Source organism: Diabrotica virgifera, chromosome 3 (assembly GCF_917563875.1).
Source record: "Diabrotica virgifera virgifera chromosome 3, PGI_DIABVI_V3a".
In the NCBI taxonomy this organism is placed as follows: Eukaryota; Metazoa; Arthropoda; class Insecta; order Coleoptera; family Chrysomelidae; genus Diabrotica; species Diabrotica virgifera.
In genome coordinates, this window is record NC_065445.1 from 124,390,424 (window position 1) to 124,413,292 (window position 22,869).

At 32.1% G+C, this 22,869-nt stretch overlaps 1 protein-coding gene across 2 annotated transcripts in view; it reads right to left on the reverse strand.

Moving 5' to 3' along the window:
- Positions 1-6,071: 6,071 nt before the first annotated feature.
- LOC126881295 (katanin p80 WD40 repeat-containing subunit B1) overlaps positions 6,072-22,869 on the reverse strand; it is a 170,269-nt gene continuing 153,471 nt past the window's right edge. For both annotated transcript variants that reach the window (XM_050645491.1, XM_050645490.1), the window contains exons 9-12: positions 20,080-20,345; positions 9,821-10,062; positions 9,689-9,763; positions 6,072-8,275 (exon numbers count right to left, since the gene is read on the reverse strand). In XM_050645491.1, coding sequence (XP_050501448.1) covers positions 8,023-8,275; positions 9,689-9,763; positions 9,821-10,062; positions 20,080-20,345 — 836 coding nt within the window. In that variant the 3' untranslated portion in view covers positions 6,072-8,022. The remainder of the gene's footprint in view (positions 8,276-9,688; positions 9,764-9,820; positions 10,063-20,079; positions 20,346-22,869) is intronic.

A 22,869-nucleotide genomic window follows, 5' to 3' on the forward strand; every position in this document is an offset into this window, starting at 1 on the left:
TTTTTTGTAAACATGTGGACGACGACCATGAACATCGTGTAACATTTTAATCTTATGCATCTGTGTATGCAATGTAACATTTTTTTAAACACCGATTTTTGGTCACAACTCGTTATTTTAAAAATGTCGTCTATAGACGTCGTGTCACATAACATAAATTGAAATTAGACGTCTATAGACGTTCTGTTCATCAACGTGTTAAGAAAATTCAGATGACGTCATATTTTTGACAATGTCAAAAAGAATGAAATATATCAAAATGTGGGAAACTGGAAAGATAGATTGACTTGTTGAATGTTTATCTAAAGGCTAAACCCTAGGAAAATACTATTTGAAACAAGAGCTATTATAACCCCATTCAAAAGAATTAAATAACACGGCACCTGCTTGCCTTGCTAGTGATTACGTCATCAACTTAGTTTAGTTATCCAAAAATTTATTATATAAGTTTTTTTAATTCAGATAATTGTTGGGGTGAGAAACTTCAAATATGTACTGTGTATTAACAGTAGAAAAAATACTTTCCTCTCAAAACAAATTGTCAACAAATATTAATAGAATTCGTCACGAAAGTAGTATTAATCTCTTTTCTTCTGGTTCCTATCCGTTTCGGATCTTGGAAATCATATTGGCATTCATAATATTGCTCGCTGCGGCTCAAAACAGTTCCGTTGAGATTTTCTTAAACCATGTTCTTAAATTCCGCATTCATGATATTCTCCTTCTACCATGTCCGCGCTTACCTTTGACTTTACCTTGCAATATGGACTGATGCAGCAAGTGACGGTGCTGATTTCTTATAACGTGTCCCAGATACTGCAGTTTTATGCGTTTGATGGTAAACGCAATCTCCGGTTCCTTCTTCATTCTACCTAAAACTTCCTTGTTCGTGATCCTTGCTGTCCATGATATTCTCAGCATTTTCTATAAAGCTACGTAGTATTAATACTGTAACGAAAAAGTTAATTTCGACCGATCTCAAATAACGGTTGCAACTCGGAAGACTGAAACGTGGATTCTAACGTGAAATTCACACTGGGATTGCAGTACGGTTAAGATAGGAATGCGCATTCAGTGTTGCCACAGTTCCTGTGCGACGCTCTTGAGAGAGCAATCAACAACTGGTGAAGACCGACAACCCTGTGCGTTTATTCCCCATTAAAAAATGTATTGCCCTACCTTAGCCGTACTGCATTCTCAGTGTGTAGACCCTAGATAATTCTCGCATTCTTGAGAAGTGGTCAGAAGCCAGACCAAGCGATGAATAGAGATGGGTGTACCATTCCATATGATTCTGAAATAACTTATTTATGTATAAAGGAAACGATACTGTTAGTTTAAGGGGCTATCCTAGTGTAAAAGTACGAAATTCATATATAGGTCTGGATCCCGCGTATGAAAAAAAAGTTGATTAATAGCAAGCTGAAAATTTGTTAATAGCTTAAGGGTGTTTTGTAGGGGTGTATCACTAACAAATTTTCAGCTTGCTATTAATCAACTTTTTTTTCATACGCGGGATCCACACCTAATACATTTTTTGGGAATTTATAAAATAAAAAATACTTTACCGATTGTTTTGAAAATTTGCACCAACAGTTACTATGAAAAGAAGTGCATGTAAAACAATTTTTATAAAAAAAAAATTTGAAAATTAAACGATTTATGCGCCATCTACTGGCACCGTGAAAATAAAAACATGGCCCCACTGCTGAAGTGATTGGGACTAATAGAGATCCTGAAACATAAAATTTCAAAGTGATTATTGAAATATAAATTATTTCCTATACCATCAACTAGGATTTTTGAAAAATATTAAAATTTGGAAAAATGACGTGTTAATTTTTTTTTAAATACATATTTTCAAATATTTTAAAATATTTTCAGTTTCAAAAACCGCCAAATTGGCATTTTTTATCCGATCAAAAAAAACGCCTAGTTTGTGGATGGTATAGAATATAGAAAATAGCTTATATTTCAATAATAACTTTGAAATTTTATGTTTCAGGATCTCTATTGGTCCCAATCACTGTAGCAGCGGAGCTATGTTTTTATTTTCACGGTGCCAGTAGATGGCGCATAATTAGTTTAATTTTCACTATTTTTTTATGAAAATTGTTTTGCATGCACTTCTTTTTATAGTAACTGCTGGTGCAAATTTTCAAAACAATCGGTAAAGTACTTTTTATTTTAGAAATTCCCAAAAAAAGTATATGAATTTCGTATTTTTACACTGTAAACTTTTAAATACATAGGTTTATATAAATATATATAAATTCCAACGGCTGGTTTTATAAGATCGTTACAATACGTATCTTTTACATGTCCCTGTATAAAAATAAACAAATTTGAAATTATTGAATTCATTCAATGCAAAGGTATAAACATAAAACATACAGTAAATGATGTTCATTTTAAAAACACATTCGTGACACTTTTTTTTATCAAATAAGTCACGGGAAATACATTTTTAATATTTTAGTTAGGTCTCATCTTTTCTTTTCTTTTTATACTGTCATAAAATTAGTGTGGAATAACCTAAAACTAAAATTTAAAACAATTCAAATTTAGCTTTTTAACACATGTTAAAAACTTTAAGCTACATTTATCTCCAATAGAGGTACGCAATTTTACTTTGAAACTAAGTTTATTTGACATTTCGATTTCCACTTCTGAAATCGTTATCAAAGTACAAAACATTAATAAATTAAACAAATTTTGGTTCTGTTGCTTGGTAAAACATTCTTTACTGATTTTATTTTATCTGACTCAACCATATTGACAATTTAGACGTATATGTATTTTAAAGTACATAGATAGCATCTAGGAAAGCTGCCAAAAACTCAAAAATAACATAATTAACGCAGCAACAGAATCACTTAGAGAGGAAGTGAAGATCAAATGTGAAGAAAAGAAGAAAGCCTTCTTACAATACAGAACAAAACAAACAAAACAGGCATACAACCACTATAAACGAATCACTAACGAAACGAATAATTTAGTCAGACAAATAGAAAAGAAACACTGACAGAGCTTCTCAAAACAGATAGAACACGACTTCTACGGAACACAAAGAGAGAAAAATGAAACACATTCAGAAGGAAACATGAGCAGACTACGTCCGATCTCTATTTGCTAAAGGTGACGATAATGAACGAATAAATTAAGAAATTATGCTAACTGTAGATGCTTATCGTAAAAAATTGTAATATGTAATGTTTACAATCAATTTTGGTTTAATTCATTTTTTTACTTAACTTAAACATGCTGCAAGAAAACAGTTTTAGAACTTATTTTTTCTTTTCGACTATTCTCATCAAATGTTCAAAATTCAAACCTATCCAGTTATGATATTCTGTCAAACGGTACGATATAGCCTAAAATAGATTGCAAAATAATTGCCACAAAACACGTTCTTTTACAGTTAAATTTCACGCCGAATTGAGAAAGCTACCGGCATAGAAAAAAAAAGATATTGTTTTTATCACACATATTATAATTAACTAGTTTTGATGGGAAATAATCCACAATTTTACTAAAAAAAAAGATTTTATTAACGTTTCGACGCCCAAATCGGATGTCCTTGTCAAAATACAAAAAAAAAACATTAATATTTTTTGTATTTTGACAACGACACCCGATTTGGGCGTCGAACCGTTAATAAAGTAATTTTTTTAGTAAAATTGTGGCTTATTTCCCATCAAAACTAGTTAATTGCAAAAATGCCACAAGAAAATAGCTTCAGAACAACACACATATTATGTTTACTTTCTTGGCATATACAACACTAAGAAACAGTGTCAACTTTTTGGTAAAGTTATAAAAAATTTTAAGCTATTAGATTGCAATAGATGTTATTCTATTCTAGCAAGTTCTGATGAAGCCCGAAAATATGTGGCGAAAGCTTGAAAATACAAGACACTTACTTGGTTAGCGGATGAAGCAATCGGTTTTACTGCTTCCTTCGTAAAGGATTGTCTCCCAGTTACATTCACACTTGGATTTTAAACTGCTATATTTAAATTTGTATTCTGGAAAGCGCGTGGCTTGAACCGTAAACGTACTAAATGATTCACAAAGATATAAGTGTGCTGAGCCATCGAGCTGACAAGAAGGATATTATAGACGGAGAGGCAGCGCTGTAAAATCTCTTTGAATTTACTAAAGCCAGATTTTTCACAGTTGATTACTGTGAGTGTGTAGAGAAACATACTGCGGTCGGTCAAGCGAAACGTAGAACAGGGGTTACTAAGAGGGTATCAAAGTTGGTTTGCTACGAAGGTAATTATTTCCATTTACTAGGGCTGAAAATCAGTACACACATTCTAAATTAAATATAAATAAAAGTTATTATAGTCGGTCAGCTGTACGACGGGACAGAGCCGGTCGGTCGGCCCCAATAGTCGATTGAGGAAATGAAGCATTTTGGCTCGCAATTTTTTCGTCCAGCATGAATTTACTTGAAATTTTCACAGAAGGTAGGGAATAGTCCAAGGATCATTTTCTATATCATGCCGCTATCATACGCTAAAACCTTGGGGGTGGTTGCCACCCCATCTCGGGGGTGGGAATTTTTTATTACATTTTAACCATGTGATTCATGTGATTTAACCATGTGATTTGACAAAGTGATTCTAAGAAAAAAATGTTTTTTTACATTTTCTTCGTAAAACTAATATTTTTCGAGTTATTCACGCTTGAAAATAACAGTTTTTCGACGAAAAAATCGACTTTTTTAGAGGGTTTTTTGAGAATACCTCGAAAAATACTCTATATATTTTTGGCGATAAAAAGTTCCTTCAAAAATTATTTTGTAGGATTTTTAAAGAGCTATAAGACTGTGTAAATTAAATTCCGTAAGACACTTAGTTTTTAATTGGGGCGGGTTTAGGGCTCGAATAAGGGGGTGTTTGCTGGTAAATAGAGGTTTTAAACAGCTATATCTGGCTAACTATTCACTGTAATGAAAATCTATGCACAGGGAAATTTTAGTCATTAAAAAAACTACAATTTAGTATTTTAAAATTTTTTTCGTATCTTCAGTATTTTCGGAGATATTTTGAAGTAAAAGGTGAAAAATACCAAATTGCAAAAAATCAATTTTTCTTTAAACTCCAATTTTTCCAAAATTAGGCATTTTAAATAGGTCAAACTCCTTGAGTGTGTTGATAATATAAACATAAAAGGAACTACAGAAAGGTGAAGACAAATTTTGAATTAGGAAGGTAGTTAGGGGGTTGTTTTCACTGATTTTTCGTAGAGAAAAGCAGGTACCGACATTTTTTTGATTATAAGCCGCTTAACTTTCATGCTAGAAACTTGTTATTTTTTTTAAAGGTTTAATTGTATACTTGAAAAAAGATTATTTAAGTTTTCCTCGAAAAATGCAAATTTTTCCCATTATTTGGCTTTGAATATTTCAAATTATGCATTTGTCGAAAAAAGATAACCTTTAACATGCCGTATCCCGGTTTGTATTGGTCTTAAAGATATTATAGAATTTGGTTTGTGTTACTAAAAGATACAATTTCGATATCTACAGTTTTTTTGATCAAATGCATATTTTTCAAGGTATTCTCAAAAAACCCTCTAAAAAAGTCGATTTGTTCGTCGAAAAACTGTTATTTTCAAGCGCGAATAACTCGAAAAATATTAGTTTTACGAAGAAAATGTAAAAGACATTTTTTTCTTAGAATCACATTTTCCATCGAATTACATGGTTAAAATGTAATAGAAAATTCCCACCCCCGAGATGGGGTGGCAACCACCCCCAAGGTTTTAGCGTATGATAGTGGCATGCTATAGAAAATGATCCTTGGACTATTCCCTACCTTCTGCGAAAATTTCAAGTAAATCCATGTTGGACGAAAAAATTGTGAGCCAAAATGCTTCATTTCCTCAATCGACTATTGGGGCCCACCGACCGGCTCTGTCCCGTCATACAGCTGACCGACTATAATAGCGTTTATTTATATTTAATTTAAAATGTGTGTACTGATTTTCAGCCCTAGTAAATGGAAATAATTACCTTCGTAGGAAACCAACTTTGATACCCTCTCAGTAACTTCTGTTCTACGTTTCGCTTGACCGACCGCAGTGTGTTTCGCTACACACTCACAGTAATCAACTGTGAAAAATCTAGCTTTAGTAAATTCAAAGAGATTTTTCAGCGCTGCCTCTTGGTCTATTAGGATTTAAGAGTCTTTTAAAAATAAGGTACATACGGTCAGAGTTGCAAACGGCAATAAGGATACCTGTAAATAAATATCCACATCATTAACAACTATACATGACAAGAAGAATTTAATACCTAAATCACATACTTATTAAAAAAAATGAGACCCACTAAAAACACATTATTTATGCTTACATATATTTGAAACATTATTGAATACTATGGGTTTTGAAGATAAAAATTCATAATTTGGTTTTCTATAAATATGATAACTCTACAGTTCTGAGTAGGTGCATTAACATTTTAAAAGATATGTCTACAGTGCCCAATTGCACATGTAACCTACAAAAAACTTTTGGTCTCTAATATTTCTCACTAATTTCGGTCAAGAGTGGCTACTAACTGTTATCAAAATACTGTAAGTTTCGGCCAGTATACAAAACTAAGTTAGATTTTCAAGTATACGTTAAGATATATAGGCAACCCTGTTATTCTTTATACAATATCAATATCCGATAATATCGAGGTCACACAACTTGTAACGTGTAAATATGAGAGTAGCTCATATTTTAATGTTTAGGCCATCGATGAGAGAACTCATATTGTAAATAAAGATGTAAAATTTTGATATACAGATATATATCTATAATAGGAGTAATAAAAAGTGTTATTGAAATCAGATACAGCCTTCTCTGTTAACTGATAAATGAAGAGATAAGTGGATAAAGGTCATAATATGTCACATTTTTTGAGAAAATTGTTTTATTAGCTTTTTGTTCTTGTAATACGCTGTTTAACTTAAATGTTGTTTAATTTAAACGCTCGCGCTGTTTAATTTAACATTTTAAAATTACCTATTTTTAGCAAAATAAAAAACAGGAAGGTATTAGAGCAATATGTCACACAATGATTTCCGAATTGTGGTGGATAAAGGTATTATGTCCAAAACTGCGTTTGGTCATCATACCTTTATCCACGTCAAATGTGTAAATATGGAGAATTTTCTACTACTTACTATTTGGATAAATGTAATATGTCCACAATATTTGACATATTTGGCTTTAGGTAATTTTTTTAAATTTAATTTAAAGCGTAAAAAAGTACCTTCGCTACCTGTTTAAAAAAGTATAGCAATGCAAATTTATAAAACAAATAATGAACTTGGAACAAAAGACACTAAAATGCTCATTACTCAAAAACATTATTTTGTGACATATGACCTTTATCCATTTATGTCTTCAAATGTGTTAATAAAAAATTACTTTAATGAGAGCAATTGAACACAAGTCTAAAACACAAAACATAACGCAAACTGAAAACAGAATTAAAGCAATTCATATATGGCGATTGGCAAGTAACTTATTACATAGAAAATCTTATACTGGATTTTGTTTCAAACTTTCTGGCTCGATAGTACCTTAGGAAAGTAGTAAACAAAATACAGCTCCATATTCCATGTAGGAAATTCAAATTAAATGATAAAAACGAATAATAATATAAATTGGAAACAAATGACATGAGACACTTCTCAAACTCCCATTATTTTCGAACAAGATATCAGTACTCTCAGTATGAAACCGCTAAAAAGTTGTTACAGTTACAGCAACTTAGACTGTAAGACTTTCATAATAGTTATTAGTTGTTTAATGTTCAGTTAATTATGAGACTCTCGTGTGTAATAAGTGTGACATTAAGAACTAACATTGTGTTCTTTATTTATTACAGCCCATTCACATTCCGACAAAAGAAAATATGAGCCACTTTCTGAACCATTCTTCGAAAATAAAGATTCACTTTCATAAACTCGTATTTTTGAATTTGACTAATGCATTTTTCGGCGGTCGTCTTTGTCAGTCGAAAACAGTCTGGATCATCTTATGGATTTCTTTGAAAGACGTTCCTATACCTGGCAATGTCTGTTTTTTGACAACAAAAGATCGAATTTCAGTAAAAAACTCATGACATCTCACTGACTTCTGGTATCGTTCCTCTCGACTGATGTCAACACCGAAGCTTCCAACTGGCGAATGGACGTTGTTTCGTATCGTATCTCCGAAGTGGCGAAGAATGAATTTTAGCGTGTTACAGCCAACTGTTAAATACCTAAAATCAAATAAAAAATATATAAAAAGTAGACGATATTATAATAGTCGAACTGCACAGTTATGAATACACGAGAAAGAAACGTGGATTATGGAAAATAAACTTGCGCGACTAGAAATCGGCCCAATTTTAACTTTTGATTTGAACTATATTTATTTCTGAAACTAATTACTTGCATAAAAAAGGGATATACTGTTTGAAAGATAATTTAATACGCTTAAATATGAGTATAAATTTGTCATATATTGCCACCTATCATTTACATGCGTAGCAACCGATAAAATATAGAAAAGTGTTATAAGTATTTGATGTTTCTAACGATAATAAGTTTGTTAAAATTTGTTATTAATGCCTTTGCAGCTAAAAATTGGGTACTGTTCGTTTTTCATAATTCATTAGTGTTCACAACTGGACTTAACTTAGGTACTTTAACAACTAGCCATGTTCTTCATCAATACAGGGTGTTTCTAAATAAGTGCGACAAACTTTAAGGGATGAAAAAAATAATGACCGTTTGCTTTATAAACATATTTCCGCATATGCTTCGTTTCCGAGATACGGGATGTTGAATTTTTTCTTACAAACTGACGATTTATTTATTGCTCTAAAATCGGTTGAGGTAAGCAAATGAAATTTGGTAGGTTTTAAGAGATCGTTATTGAGCACTTTTTGCCACACAATTAAGAATTTTATATTCACCTTTGATGTGCATACGGGTAATACGACCCATATGCACGTCAATGGTGAATACAAAATTCTTAAGTGTATGTCAAAAAATGCGCAATAACCATCTCTTAAAACCTACCTTTCATTTGCATATCTAAACCGGTTCTAGAGCAATAAATAAATCGTCAGTTTATAAGAAAAAATTCAACATCCCGTATCTCGGAAACGAAGCATTTGCGGACATGTTTATAAAGCAAACGGTAATTATTTTTTTCATAAAGAATTACCCCTTAAAGTTGGTCGCACTCATTTAGAAACACCCTGTACTGATGAAGCACATGGCTAGTTGTTAAAGTACCTAAATTTTTTAGTATCCAACATGAGAGAATCAATTAAAAAAACTGAGTGTTAAGAAAACCTGAGGCTATAGATGGGTTTTAATTTCAGTATTTTATAAATGCTAGAATATTCCACAGGGTGTTGCGAACTTTGAGAAAAAACACAGTTTGATTCGGACACCCGGTATACAATGAAAATTTACCTGTTTAGCAACAATGTTATTATAGCGATATTGTTAAAGAATAAGGCTATAACATATTAAAAAAATCATGTAAATCGGACAACAGGTTTAGGAAATTCGAGACATCAAAAATGACCGATTTTGTGGGCCGTCCGTTTTCTCTGACGCGCAGTGTATAAACAACTGTTACATTTTTAATTACAATATTACAAAGAATTCATACTTACGCTTCATACTTGCTTTGCAATAATTCTAAAATTTTCGGTAATACCAAAACACACAGATCGAGATTCCACAAAGAGCTAAAAACAAATACAATCAACAAAAACTGTTTAATTTTAATAACCAAATATACTTACTATTTTGTATTGATAACACCTAAGAGATCTACTAAAACTGCAACATCTCCCATAGCTACCGCAGATTCTACAGCAGTTTTCATGTCCTTACTTCTGTATTGAGTAAGTACTAATCTTAAACTTCTTTTCCGAGTGTTTAAAATATCCATAATGGGATCATGTCCACGCATGATCACGCCCAGTACTTCAGCTTCTGACATGTCTGGAAGTTGTTGTTGAAAACCTGGAGAGGTGTAGTTCTTCTGAAAAATAATAATTATTATTAGAAAAATTTCCTTTTTTTAAAATAACTTAAAAAGTATTAGTGATACGAAAATTCTCAAAGAGTACAAAAATTTAGGTTTTGCTGTTGTAAATATGCTAGTTTCATTTTGTTTTTCTGTAAGACAAAAATACGTAAAGATATGGCTGTTCAAAGTTTGCATATATTCGTAACTAGTGACTCGTTCCAGCCTTTTCAACTATAACCCTTTAGTGTAGGAAACAAAGGTTGAACCTTGCAAAATGGACACAAGTCCGGTTGTTTTTTTCTGATATATCAAGGGGTGCTTATTATAAGACTAACTTTTTCTGAAAAAATTTCGCCCCGGAACCCCCCTTTTCACCCCTTTAAAGGGGGTAATTTGTGGTTTTTGCGGAACGTAGCCCTTCCTGTACCTTTTACAAAAAATTTCTTTTATAGAAATATGAAGAGGACTATATTTTCTACGATTTATTTCCCGACAGCATCTGTCTATCATCCACCGTTTAGCGGGAATGGCGCCCCAAAGTTGATAAGTTTTTAAATATTTTTCCCTAACTGTAACGGAAATTAAGAAGAAACCCTGCGGCAATTATTCACAAGTAATTGATTGATTTTTGGTATAGGTTTCACTTAAGGGTAATTGCCCTTTTTTTAATTACAGGGTGTTACATTTTAAAAAACCCCTTTTTATACCATCTGAACCGTTTATGCTAGAGTAAAAAGACTTTCAGCGATTACCCATGTACTGGTACTATTTACAAATTTGTATAATGCACCCCCATTTTTTCCCCGGAACCACCCCAAAAAAAAGAAGAATTAATAAATAAAGTGATTTTCTTGTAATCCTTCACACACAATGCCCTCTATTAATATGCTTCATATATCAATTTGTGCACGTTATTATTACCCATGCATGGACATCAAAAGCGATTTCCTAGTGCAACCCAATGTAGCCAAAAAAAAAATAAATAAATTGGGGGGTTGAATTTTTTTTTTGTTTTTTGCTTTCTGATCCATATGGGCATACGCTTCATCAATACTGCTTTTCAAAAATATATACAGGGTGAGTCATGAGGAACTGTACATACTCCTACCTCGTATAGAGGCCCCTATGGGGAATAACAAATGACCATTAAAAAGTGTCTGCTCCCATTGTTTAATAATATACAGGGCGAGTTTCGCATTTTGACAGAAATTTGTATTCGTCATAATTTTTGAACGGTCAGATCGATGTGTCTCTTATTTTGGTCAATCGTTACACTATTGCCACCTAATCAACTGATTTATTCAAACTAGAAAAAAATCAGGTCCGGCTTTAAAAAAATTAGTTCGTTTGGGTCTTAGAAAATATTTCATCCTGTATAAGCTTTTTGAAAACTCTAATATAAATTTTACAAATTAGACAAATAGGCAATTGAAACAACATATTTATTTTTTTCCGCACACGATTGCTTAATTTTTTATAAAAAAATTAAATTTGATTATGAATTAAAAGTTTGGTAAAGTGAATCATAGATTTAAAAAAATTAACTTTTATTACCAAAATTAATTTTTTTTGAACAAATATTTAATTTATGTTACCACCAATCAACTGATTTATTCAAACAAGAAAAAAATCAGGCCCGGATTTAAAAAATAAGTTCGTTTTGGTCTTAGAAAAAATTTCACCCTGTATAAGCTTTTTGAAAACTCTAATATGATTTTTACAAATTAGGCAAATTGGCAATTAAAATGGCATATTTATTTTTTTTCCCACATGATTACTTAATTTTTTATAAAAAAAAAATCAAATTTGACTATGAATAATTAAAAGTTTGGTAAAGTGAACCATAGATTAAAAAAAAAATAACTTTTATTACAAAAATGAATTTTTTTTGAACAAATATTTAATTTATGTTATCACCCAATCAACTGATTTATTCAAACTAGAAAAAAATCAGGCCCGTATTTAAAAAATTAGTTTGTTTGGGTCTTAGAAAAAATTTCACCTTGTATACGTTTTTTGAAAACTCTAATATGAATGTTGTTCTGAAGCTATTTTCTTGTGGCATTTTTATAATCAAGTATATTCAAATGGGAAATAAGCCACAATTTTACCTAAAAATGATTTTATTAACGTTTCGACGCCCAAGTCGGGTGTCGTTGTCAAAATACTATTTTGACAACAACACCCGACTTGGGTGTCGAAACGTTAATAAAATCATTTTTAGGTAAAATTGTGGCTTATTTCCCATTTGAATATACTTGATTCTAATATGAATTTTACAAATAAGACAAATAGGCAATTAAAATGGCATATTTATTTTTTCCCCACACGATTACTTATTTTTTTATTAAAAAATCAAATTTGACTATGCATAAAAAGTTTGGCAAAGTTTTTGCATAGATTTAAAAAAAAATAACTTTTTTTACAAAAATTAATTTACAAAAACAACGTTTTTATTAAAATTAAAAGTTTTACCATTTTTTTTCTATAACACGTCTAGATCTAAAACTTCCCATAACACTTCTTTTGGACTCTATAGTTTAACATAGACGTGATCAAATTGATAAATTTTAAATTTTTCCCCCTAATTTTTGCGATTTACAAGTTTGCAACTTTTACAAGAAGAAGACTGAAAGTCTACAACAATTTTCATAGTCTTCATAATGGTAAGAGGTATGTGCTGTAAAAATTTCAGAAAAAAAATATTAAAATGGAACAGAGTTGTAGCGAGTTAAACCGTGAGTTCATTTTTTTTTCATTTTTAGAAAATTCCGATTTTGACAAATTTGATTTTTTAATAAAAAATTAAGTAATCGTGTGGGGAAAAATAAATATGCCATTTTAATTGCCTATTTGTCTTATTTGTAAAATTTATATTAGAGTTTTCAAAAAGCGTATACAGGGTGAAATTTTTTCTAAGACCAAAACGAACTAATTATTTAAATCCGGACCTGATTTTTCTCTAGTTTGAATAAATCAGTTGATTGGATGGTAACATAAATTACTTATTTGTGCAAAAAAAATTAATTTTTGTAATAAGTTATTTTTTTTAAATCTGGTTCACTTTACCAAACTTTTAATTCATAGTGAAATTTGATTTTTTTATAAAAAATTAAGTAATCGTGTGCGGAAAAAAATAAATATGCCATTTTAATTGCCTATTTGTCTAATTTGTAAAATTCGTATTAGAGTTTTCAAAAAGCGTATACAGGGTGAAATTTTTTCTAAGACCCAAACGAACTAATTTTTTTAAAGCCGGACCTGATTTTTTTCGAGTTTGAATAAATTAGTTGATTAGGTGGTAATAGTGTAACGATTGGCCAAAATAAGAGACACATCGATCTGACCGTTCAAAAATTATGACGAATACAAATTTCTGTCAAAATGCGAAACTCTCCCTGTATATTATTAAGCAATGGGAGCAGACACTTTTTAGTGGTCATTTGTTATTCCCCAGAGGAGCCTCTATACGAGGTAGGAGTATGTACAGTTCCTCATGACTCACCCTGTATATGGTTATTGCAACATCCCTGTGGAAACCACCCCTATCCTTGAAAATATACTGCAGAAACTACCCCTATCCCTTGGCGAGCATGTTTTTACGATTTTCTCATTACCTATGCATTATTTTTAAACAAAACTTATACAAGGTTAAAGACCACTATTTACTCTAAAAATTAGGTCCTATTCATTTTTTTCATATAAGCAACCGTTACGGCACAGTGGCGCCGTTAACCTCATATATGCTTTGGAGGGCTCCAGTTTTTGTTTTTTTTTTTCGTCATCTGTTCGTTTTATTGATAAAGTACTTATGTAAAATAAAACAACACAGTGTAACCTACAAATTATGACTTATACACATTTTACAATCTTTGCGCCCCAAAGCCACAGTGGTGGCCCAAAATCAATTTTTGCATATTTTCGCCACCTACACGCATTTTATTGCATTAATGCTACTTTAATAGCACAATATTTACCCTTAGGTGGTCGCTAAGCAGTGGCGGATCCAGGGAGGGGTGATGGGGGTGATCACCTCCCCCCCTCTCAAACCAAGTGATATTATATTCAGAGATTATAAAAATATTCTGTTATTTTTATAGAAATTTAGCCAATTGGCACCCCCCTCTTAACGATGGTGGATCCTCCACTGTCGCTAAAGCATAAAAAGTACGCCATTCTTATAAAAATAATAATATAATATAAGTATGTCTATAAAAATAAATGAATATTTTTATAATCTTTGAATATAATATCACTTGGTTTCAGAGGGGGGGAGGTGATCACCCCCATCACCCCTCCCTGGATCCGTCACTGCTTAGCGACCACTTAAGGGTAAATATTGTGCTATTAAGGTAGCATTAATGCAATAAAATGCGCGTAGGTGGCGAAAATATGCAAAAATTTATTTTGGGCCACCACTGTGGCTTTGGGGCGCAAAGATTGTAAAATGTGCATAGGTCATAATTTGTAGGTTACACTGTGTTGTTTTATTTTACATAAGTACTTTATCAATAAAACGAACAGATGACGAAAAAAAAAAAACAAAACTGGAGCCCGCCAAAGCATATATGAGGTTTACTTAGCCACTGTGCCGTAACGGTTGCTTATTAGTTCAGAGAAATAAGGAAAAAAAATATCGTGTTGGTGACACATTCCCCTCCAGGCTGAAACCAAATTTTTCGAGTAATATGGTCATCTATAATAATAACCTATATGTTTCCTGCAGCCGATTTTGATGATATACATAGTTATAAACAAATGAAGATCAAAAAACGGTAAATTTTCGCTTTTTTCGTCTCTTACTAAAAAATTGGGCATTTTAAACAAATTTGAGAGTAATAAACTCATAAACCGTATAAAAAACTTCAATATGGCGTTCGCTGAATATGTCTATCCTTATTGGTTACTTAGAAAATTGCCAAATAAATCATAAATTTTGAGTTTTTATAAATATTCATAACTTATGTAAAAATTAACTTAGAACCTTCTTATTACATGGAATGCTGAGACTTATGGTGCTTAAATTACACCCTAAATTCCAAAGCAATTGGTCAAATAGTTTAAAAGTTATTTAATTTGTTTATCCAAAATTAATTTTTTTTGCAACACTGTAAGTCAGAAAATGATATAGTTACAGTAATATTTTGGATATTTTATGAAAGAAGAAAATTTACAGTATTAATTTAATTTAAAAAAAATGACAAAAAGTAATTATAGATATTGCAAAATAATTTTGCAAAAACATGTGAATTAAAAAAATGGGGGGGCTAACTTTGTCCCTAAATGTCCTAGAACAGTTGTTTTTCTTTCTAAATGTGTATAAAAATTCAGTCTTTCTAAATATGAAAACATAATTTTTCTACGGGTAACGGTTAAAAAGTTATTCTAATTGTTTATAAGTAAGCCAAAAATGGACATGTTTTTGCAAAATAATTTTACACTGTTTAAAATTATTTTTTGTCATTTATTTTTAATTAAGGTAATAGTATAAATGTTCTTCTTTCATAAACTGTCCGAAGTATTATTGTAACCTCATAATTTTCTGACTTATAGTGTTGCAAAAAAAATTAATTTGGGAAAAATAAATTAAATAACTTTTAAACTATTTGACCAATTGCTTTGAAATTTAAAATATAATTTAAGTACAAGAAGTCTCGGCATTCCGCGTAATAAGAAGATTCTAAGTTAATTTTTACCTAAGTTATGAATATTTATAAAAACTCAAAATTTATGATTTATTTTGCCATTTTCTAAGCAACCAATGAGGATAGACATATTCAGCGAACGCCATATTGAAGTTTTTTATACGATTTATGAGTTTCTTACTCTCAAATTTGTTTAAAGTGCTTAACTTTTTGGTAATAGACGAAAAAAGCGATAATTTACCGTTTTTCGATCTTCATTTGTTTATAACTATGTATATCATCAAAATCGGCTGCAGGAAACATACAGGTTAATAATATAGATGTCCATACTACTCAAAAAATTTGGTTTCGGCCTGGAGGGGGATGTGTCACGAGAAAAACCTTATTTCTCTGGACTATATACGAAAAAAATGAATAGGACCTAATTTTTAGAGTAAATAGTGGTCTTTAACCTTGTATAAGTTTTGTTTAAATAGAATGCATAGGTAATGAGAAAATCGTAAAAGCATCCTCGCCAAGGGATAGGGGTAGCTTCGGCAGTATATTTTCAAGGATAGGGGTGGTTTCCGCAGAGATGTTGCAATAACCGTATATATTTTTGAAAAGCACTATTCATGAAGCATATGCCCATATGGATCAAAAAGCAAAAAAACAAAAAAGAAATTTCAACCCCCCATTTTATTTATTTATTTTTGGCTACAGGGGTTGCACTAGGAAATCGCTTTTGGTGTCCATGCATGTCTAATAATAACGTGAACAAAATGATATATGAAGCATATTAATAAAGGACATTGTGTGTGAAGGATTACAAGAAAATCACTTTATTTATTAATTCTTCTTTTTTTTGGGTGGTTCCAGGGAAAAAATGGGGTGCATTATACAAATTTGTAAATAGCACCAGTACATGGGTAATCGCTGAAAGTCTTTTTACTCTAGCATAAACGGTTCAGATGGTATAAAAAAGGGTTTTTTGAAATGTAACACCCTGTAATTAAAAATAGGGCAATTACCCTTAAGTGAAACTTATACCAAAAAATCAGTCACTTATTTGTGAATAATTGCCGCACGAGTTCTTCTTAATTTGCGTTACAGTTAGGGAAAAAAATATATTTTTTAAAAACATCTTTTTTAAAAACTTGTCAACTTTGGGGCGCCACCCCCGCTAAACGGTGGATGATAGACATATGCTGTCGAGAAATAAATCGTAGAAAATATAGTCCTCTTCATATTTCTATAAAAAAAATTTTTGTAAAAGGTACAGGAAGGGCTACGTTCCGCAAAAACCACACATTACCCACTTTAAAGGGGTGAAAAGGGGGGTCCTGGGGCGAATTTTTTTCAGAAAAAGTTAGTCTTATAATAAGCACACCTTGATATAACGAAAAAAAAAAAAAAAATAAAACCAGACTTGTGTCCATTTTGCAAGGTTCAACCTCTGTTTCCTACACTACTTTTAAAAATAAGCACTTTAAATCGGTGAAACTGACAAGGCAATATAAAAATAGATAAGTAAAGTAAATTTTTTGTAAAGCGATAACGATTACTAGTAAGAGAAGGGGGCCAACTTTATTTTGAGCGTAACTCGCTTATTTTTAATGCTAGAAACTTTTATAAACAATTAAAATAAAGCTTTTTTTAAACACTTTATAAACGTTTAAATGGGGTTTTCCCGAAAAGTCCTTCATTTTTTGGTTATTTCGCGATGAAATATTCGCTTTGGAATTGGACGAATAAAAACGTACTTTTCATGAGCTACAAATTTGCTTTTGCTGGATCTATAGACTCCACGAATACTAAACTCTTTTCGTTTTTTTTTCTAAACTATATTTTTGCTAAAAATATTTTTTTCCATAAATTTTAAAGTTATTTACAAAAACCGTCTGAAAACGTGTTTTTTTTTGTCGAAAAATAAACATTTTTAATCGCAAATAACTCGAAAAGTATTGACTTAAAACTCAATAGTAAAAAGACGTAAAAAACTCTATAAAACGAAAGTTGCTTATAATCAGTCAGTTTATCCTTCCGGGCTTATCTTGAACGTATGTTTTTTCACCCCTGAGAAGAGGTGACTGTCACCCCCCAAGTAAAAGCAACCAACGGCACAAATTCAACTTTGAAGTGGAGGGTAAGTAGAACCTAAATCCTAATTTTCATGCAATTCGGAGTTGCCCCTGAAAGTTACAATTTAAAAATGCGCTCTATAATTTGATCTTATTTTTTTTCAAAAACCATGCATTTTAAACCCGTCCAACATAGAAATCACACTATAATAAAAGGTATTGTAGAAGTAAAACGATGCATCTAAATCTGGTGGATGAGGGATTAAATATACTTCGCATTTTATCTTAAAATAAATTAGTCATCAATTTTTTTTGCATCATATCTCGCTTAGTTTGAATGTAATCGACAGTTAACAGGATTTTTAACGATGTAACGATGCTCGTTTTAAAGGTTTTTTCAAGCACTACAAAAGGTATTGGTATCATTATACTCCTAAAATCGACCATTTCTCTGTTATTTTAAGTTGAATACAAAGATTTGAGCATGCACCAAAAAACAATCTTTTTTAACCTACCATATCTCTTTTTGTATTTTAACTACTTTAGATTTAGAAGAAAAGATTTATGAAGAAATCAATCCCTTTGATTTTTATAAGCTACAAAAATGTTTTATGGGCCATTCCACGAACATACGCCTGTTTTGGATTACTTCGACAACGAATATTTTACTGTGCAACATAAGAAGTACGAAAGTAAATGGCGCTAATAATTATTCCAATAAACAACAATGTAATTTGCAATTTGCTTTCGTTCTTATTTTGCACAGTAAAATATTCGTTGTCGAAGTAATCCAAAACAGGCGTATGTTCGTGGAATAGGGTATATATAGATTTTTTCGTTAGAGGCATAATAAGGTACAGTCGAACCCGCTTATTAGAATACCGGCTAAATGAATAAAAATTTGAGGTCCCAAAACGTTTTTACTATGCACATATGATCGGTTATTAGAATATCCCTGTTATAGGAATACTTTTGCTTGGCACGAAGGCTATTCCAATAAGCGGGTTCGACTGTATACGCAAAAAAACCGTACGAAAAGGTGTCATTTTTTCAATGAAAATGGCAAATTTTCAGCCGCGAGTAACAAAAGTATTGAGTTTTCAAGAAAAATATATAAAACAGTTTTTGCTTAGAATAAGGTTTTCTAGCCACTTCCACCCAACTTCACCACACCCTTCCAAAAAAAATTTCCACCCCCCGAGAAGGGGGTGGAAAAGATAAAAAGCGCCATAGGATATAGGGTAGATTTTGTTTCTTGAGCTACTACTTACAATGAAAATATCAAGTACATTGATGCAGTAGGATGGAATTCGGAGATAAATACCCTCACTAACTGAACTAATGCTATACTTTGTTTAACGGGGTATTGCTGACCTTAAAACATTTTCTCAAGATTTTAATTAATTCTTGCCATAATTCTGATTCAAAATTTCGTCCTTTACTTTGGCAATTGTTCTTTTAACTCTAGAATGTCCTTCAGAAAGACTGGTATAAAGTTCTTGCAACACATGTTTAATGTGTGTTTTTGGCAGTACCAATTGTTGAAATAAACGTACTCTATCGGCACTTTCCCATTTCTGATATAACAGACAATTGTAAAGATATAAATTCCCATTGAGCCCAGTACGCCATTAGTATTCAATTGTATTTGGTTATTTCCTGACAACTACGGATTACTCCATTTTTAAACCAGTCCCGTATGACTTTTAAGTCGCAATCTTTATTTTACCTTTTTAAGGTTTTCCGGAAAAGCATGATCATTATCTTCTTCCTGTTTAACAGTAGTCATCCGGAAACTTACTTCTTTGGTTACATTCTCTTTTTCTTCAAGTTGGCACTGGCTTTGAACACGTAATTCGTTCAAAGCATGTTGTAATTGCTCATTCAATAACACATTCTAATCGCTAGTTGCTCCTTCAAATGAGCAACTCCAGATCTTCTTCATTTTTGTGATCAGTTGTGGAAATCAATTTATTAGAGACCTATCTCCACTAGTATTTCTAGTAGCACTTTGACACGGGCTTCTGGATGTCGATATATGTGACATTTTGACCTCATCCTTTGGTTCTTCTTTCCTTGATTCGGATCGGCCTCTTCGGCTGTTTTGCAACTAGCTTGCCCTATTCTTCCACAATTAAAACATATTTTCATTTCGAGCTTTTTTTAAGATTTTGCAGTATGCTTGAAATTTGGGATAAAATAGGTTGTTTGTTACCTGCGGTATTGTCTTCGTCTTAACTAAAAAGTATGTTTTAGAGTTTCAACATATATCTGAATTGGTTACTTTATTGCAATACTTATTGTAACCTTTATTAAGTACTTACTGGTAAAAAGTCATCCATATCCAATCCCACAGGTCGGTCAATTGAAACTGGGACAAACACGTTGTCGTCTCCTCCAGTGGGTTCCTCTGGACTAACTCTTGCTGAGTTTACATATATGTCTACTTGAGGAAGGGTATTGGATTTGACTACAGAACTCCTGGCACTGTTGGAATTAGGCACCTTCGAAACGTTAGGAACACTTGTAGAATTACGACTAGGTTTTGAAAAAGAATTTTTTCTAGAGGACGCCCTCGACGAAAGGGAACCTAAAAATTAAAACGAAATATAAAAAAAAAATAAAATAATTATCATTAATGGTTAAATATTACACTACTTATTGCAACGAGGTTTGTCTCTTTAGTTTTGCTTATAGCCGCTTAGAGGGCGCCACCAATAAAACCTTCCAATTCTGTCTAAATCCTGACCCACTACTTTGTGCCGTGTAATTTGGATTCCCTATATGAACTTGAATCGGCGAATTGCGCATATAAATAATAAACTTTTGCTCTATTAACCACTATAAAAATTCACATTGTAAGGCATGAATGAATCAAATATGTAGTACCTTTTTGTAGAAGTATTTAAAAATGAAACTGAAAAGTTATTACTATAAATAGTGGTATGTACCTATACTGTGGCTATATGCTTGACTAAAATAAAACAAGGATTAGATATAACAAAAAATCACAAATTTTAGTAAATTTGGGAAAGTTTTTGGGTAATTTTTTTCTTAATCATTCACTCTTTTTGCACATTTTATATTTTTAACTTGGTATCAGAGCTGATGGGCAATATTTCAAAACTTAAATACTTTTTGTAAGTATGTATTTAAAATTTTGGACTTTAGAGTAATTATTTAAATGCCAAGTATTTAAATACTCTATAATTATAAATAAATACTTGGTATTTAAATGCTCTAAAGTCTAAAGTATTTAAATACCTACAAATAAGAAGTATTTAAACTCTTTATAGTAATAACTTTTCAGTTGCATTTTTAAATACATCTACAAAAAGGTGCTACATATTTGATTCATTCATGCCTTACAATGTGAATTTTTAAAGTGGTTAATAATACTAATACAGCAAAATTTATTATTATTTATATGCCCATTTCGCAGATTCAAGTAAAAATAGGCCACCCAAATTACACGGCACAAAGTAGTGGGTCAGGATTTAGAATCAAGTAAACCTTCCGACACAAATGTAACCTCAATCTTTTGTTAACATAAACCCAGAGTTTCATTGCAATACAATAAATGTACATAAAGTGAATTTGAAATTAGCGGCAACGGTCGAAAAAAAGGTAAAAGTCGGTCGAAACATGGATCTTAGCTGAGAACATTTTCGAGCAATAATTTTTTACAATTTTCGGAGAGGCTTATCCCAACAGTAATGTCTCGCTGAAATGGTTTCTGTGTTTGGGAATGAAGTATTACACCAGTAAACTATTTCCCGCTGGTATCATGAATTTCAAAGTGGTCGATCCAGTCTCAGCGATGAATCCAGGCCAGGTCCACCCAAAACAGTGGTCACACAGCAAAAAATTTATTCAGTTCGTCAGCTAATTAAGGGCAACAAGCTCATCAAAAACATATGGCAAAAAGAGAAAATACCCGACGACTGGAAGAAAAGTATAGTATGCCCGATCTATAAAAAAGGAGACAAACTCCAGTGCAAAAACTACCGTGGAATTTCTCTACTATGTACAACATATAAAGTTCTCACATATAATATAAACCAGCGGCTCCAACTACTAGCAGACAATATTATTGGAGAGTATCAAACGGGCTTCCGACGGGGAAGATCGACATTGGATCAAATATTTACAGTCAAACAGATCTTGAGCAAATCATGGGAACACGACATTGATGTCCACAACGTGTTTGTAGACTTCAAACAGGCATACGACTCAGTCAAAAGGAATAAACTCTACAATATATTGGCTGAATTGGCAATACCACACAAGCTAATTAGACTCATTAAAGCCACAATGTATGAAACTGAGGCATGTGTACGAATACAAAACCACCGGACAGACTTTTTCAAAATTTCGCAGGGACTAAAGCAGGGAGATGGGCTGGCTTCAACTGTGTTTAACCTGGCACTGGAGTATGCGGTTAGGCAAATGAAAACTGGACGAGGAAACCTACTGACTAACCGAACGGTTTAACTGGCCGCTTGTGCCGATGATATTAATATTATGAGTAGAATATCAATAGGAGCAGAGGAAACATACGCAGAGTTAAAAACGCAAACAAAAAGGCTAGGTCTGGAAGTTAACACAGAACAAACAAAAATAATGATACAGACGAGAAGAAATATAGTCCCACAAAACATTAAACATCAAGATGACATTGAAACGGTTGAAAAGTTTACATACCTGGGAGTAGAACTACATGCCGACGAATCAGAAGATGGAGAAATACGAAAGAGAATAACGCAGGCAAACAGAGCTTATTTTGCCTTCTCCCATATATTTCGGTCTAAAAATGTCCACCGAAATACAAAGATGAGACTCTATAAAACCTTAATTCGACCAATAGCATGCTATGGCAGTGACGCATGGGTCCTGAAAGAAACATCCAAAAACAAACTCACATTCGAAAGGAAAGTACTGAGGAGAATACTAGAACCTGTGAGGGAAAACGGAGTCGATACAACAACGAGCTTTATCAACTTTATAAGGAAATACCCCTGTCCGACTTCATTAGAATATAAAGATTGCAATGCACCGGACATGTGATAAGAATGGGAGAAAATAGGCTATTAAAAAGAGCACTGAATGCTAGA